The sequence below is a fragment of the Dioscorea cayenensis genome, chromosome 12 (genome assembly GCF_009730915.1).
Source record: "Dioscorea cayenensis subsp. rotundata cultivar TDr96_F1 chromosome 12, TDr96_F1_v2_PseudoChromosome.rev07_lg8_w22 25.fasta, whole genome shotgun sequence".
NCBI lineage: Eukaryota > Viridiplantae > Streptophyta > Magnoliopsida > Dioscoreales > Dioscoreaceae > Dioscorea > Dioscorea cayenensis.
In genome coordinates this window covers 7335642-7338314 of record NC_052482.1, presented here as the reverse complement: position 1 = coordinate 7338314, position 2673 = coordinate 7335642, and the positions used below count along the sequence as shown (strand labels likewise).

Genomic DNA, 2673 nt, shown 5'->3' with positions numbered 1-2673 from the left:
CATCTTTTTTCTGCTTTTTCCTACTTTTTTTCCGACAAAATTTAAAGTCATTCTTTTTTTTTTACTTTTTATTTTATTTTATTATATTTAACAAAAATATCTACCAGGGTCCTATTTGATTAATTATATTCTTTATAATAAACTATTCTGCAAAATATTTCAAAGCAAGTTGAGGGCACACAATGCCAAAAGAAATAAATTCCCAATAAAAAGTGCACGGCTAGAAACATTGCCTCTGGTTGCTAAAAAAAGCCAAGCAGCCCCTCACTTTGATTGCACTCATTACAATAATTGGAACTCCATATTTGACTTCATTTATTGATCACAAAACTGACATGACTTCATTTATTGATCACAACAATTACATTTTGCATTATTTACGTGCATGCATGCACTATTGGTCCACAACCCCATCAAAAGTAAACAAATACAAATTACAAAAAGTACACAAGATAAAGATAAGGCAGCAATCCCTCAATTATTCAACACCAACCAAACCAACACAACACATCAATCAGCCTTGCCCCAGGTCAAATCGCCTTCAAAGATCCAGTGGCATACTTCAATCACACCCGGTTTGGATCCAAGCGCCACAAACGCACCATGCCCTGGACTCCAGTCCGACGTGTCCAAGTGACAGATGGCAACACCATGATTAATCTTCTCTTTCGTTTCAACGCTCAGGATCTCAGCTTCATAAACCCGCACCTTAGGCACTGAGTGACAGTAATACACCAGATATGGAAACAAGCTTTGGTGGCATGACACCGACTTCGTGACCCTTCCACCATCAATGCCTTTCACTTTACCAATCAGGATGTTGCTTCCGGACCCATGCGCGCTCTCAGTACTCCGCGGCACGGCATCGCTACCGAGCACCGACACAGCGAAGTCGATCATGTCCTCGGCCGACGTCGCACAACGCTTCGTCTCGCCAGCGCTCGGAGCGCGCTCGCACTCGCTGATCGTGTCACTAATGGCCCGACCAAGCGCAGTGCCGGAAGGCGCGTCAAAGATCTTGGCCAACTCAATGGCATTAAAAGGTAATTGACCAGATATATCCCTGGGTAAAAACGACCTTTTGGGCATCTTATCTCGAATATCTGGCATCGGCATTACTGTCCCTTCTTTCAAGCTGCTCTCTCTGAAGAATTTACCCGGCTCAACCCCAATATTCATAGTTTTGCCACTTTGCAAGTTGTCTGTTTGGACGGTGCTATTTTGGTAGTCGGCGAAGGTAACGCCAGTTTTAGAGTAGGACTTGAATTCAGTTGGCGTACCTTTATAAGACTTGAAGCTTGCCTTCGGATCAGTAGCCCCTTCACCGTAGCTCGTGAAATGATCATTACCTTCCCCTTTTTCTTTCCCATAAGCTGAGAACTCAAGTGTGGGATTGTTTCCGACCTTACCATAGGACGCGAACGTGGAATCACCATCATCCAGCTTCCCACGGTAATTAGAGAAAGATTGGGTACCGGCAGTGGCATGATCACCGTATGACTTGAAATTTTGATGAGAAAGGCCAGGATCAGTGCCGTATTTCTTGAATTCATCCAATGGGTTATTAGCACCCTCACCGTAGCCTTTAAACGTGGAAATCCCAATTGAATCGTCTTTGGAGTAGGATGTGAAGATAGTGGAAATAGCATTGGTTCTCTTGGCGTACTGTGTGAAGGTCTGGAAACCTTGGGCGTTGGCATCGGAGTAGGAAGTGAAGTTCTGAGTGTGGCCATTGCTTTCAGTCTCGTAGTTAGCGAAGTTCACCTGGGAGACTTGGGTGGAGGTGCCGTAGGAGGTGAAGTCGCCGGCGCCACCGACGGCGGAGGAGGCATAGGAAGTGAAGTTGTCAGTGGTGATGGTGCCGTTGGGAGAGTATGTTTTGAAATTCTCGTCGTGGAAGACGGAGTCTCGGGAGTAGCTTTTGAAGACGTCAACGGGGATGATTTGGGACTGGGAGTAGTTCTTGAAGGAGTCTTGGTTACCGTTGATGTGGCTGCCGTAGTTGGTGAAATTTACATTGTTGTAATTGGCGAAGTGGGAGTTTTTGGGGGATTTGGAAGTGAGGGATGGAGTCCATGGGGAGCAGAGAAGGTGTGCTGCAGAGCAGAAGGTAAGGAGATGGGGAGTGAGTGATGATGGATTAGAGGAAAGCAAAGAGGAGTAGGTAGTGGAATCAAGAGCAGAGAGTGGGGAGAGTTTGGAAAGGAAGAAGGGTGGATGAGGACGTTGGTTTGGGGTCTTGCGATCCCAGTAGCGAATCAGTGCAGCCTTGGCTGTGAATGGATTTGGAGATGCACCATTGGTGGTTGTTATGAGAAAGAAGGAGATGGAGAGGAGGAAGAGGAGGAAGGGTTGTAGAGTTGGCATGAAGGCAAGGAGTTTGGATTTTTGGTTTGGGTGTGGAGTGGAGGGTGTAGTGAAGGATGACTATTTATAAAGACTTAAGAGGAACTTTATTGATTTGGGAACAGTGTATCTGATTTTTATTCATTGAATTTTTACTTAATTCGGGCAAAACCACACATTTGGTCAACATGAAGACCGCAGCTGTCTTGTGTTTTTTGGGAAAGAATAAAGTTAAAAGTGAGTAAATAATTTATGGAGTGAAACTGGAAAATAAGAATTTTATGTGTATTTAAAAATATAAATTTATTAACAGGTTTGGTTCATTTT

General features: G+C 44.3%; 1 protein-coding gene across 1 annotated transcript; it reads right to left on the bottom strand.

Annotated features, from left to right (window-relative positions):
* Window positions 1-288: 288 nt before the first annotated feature.
* LOC120274071 (polygalacturonase 1 beta-like protein 3) lies at window positions 289-2428 on the bottom strand. The gene has a single exon (XM_039280822.1). It carries the CDS (start codon window positions 2365-2367, stop codon window positions 511-513), a length of 1857 nt encoding a protein of 618 aa, XP_039136756.1. The 5' UTR covers window positions 2368-2428; the 3' UTR covers window positions 289-510.
* Window positions 2429-2673: the final 245 nt, after the last annotated feature.

What these genes read in the sequence shown, in the direction of transcription:
- LOC120274071 (XM_039280822.1), bottom strand. Translation starts at nt 2,367, where the DNA reads ATGCCAACTCTACAACCCTTCCTCCTCTTCCTCCTCTCCATCTCCTTC.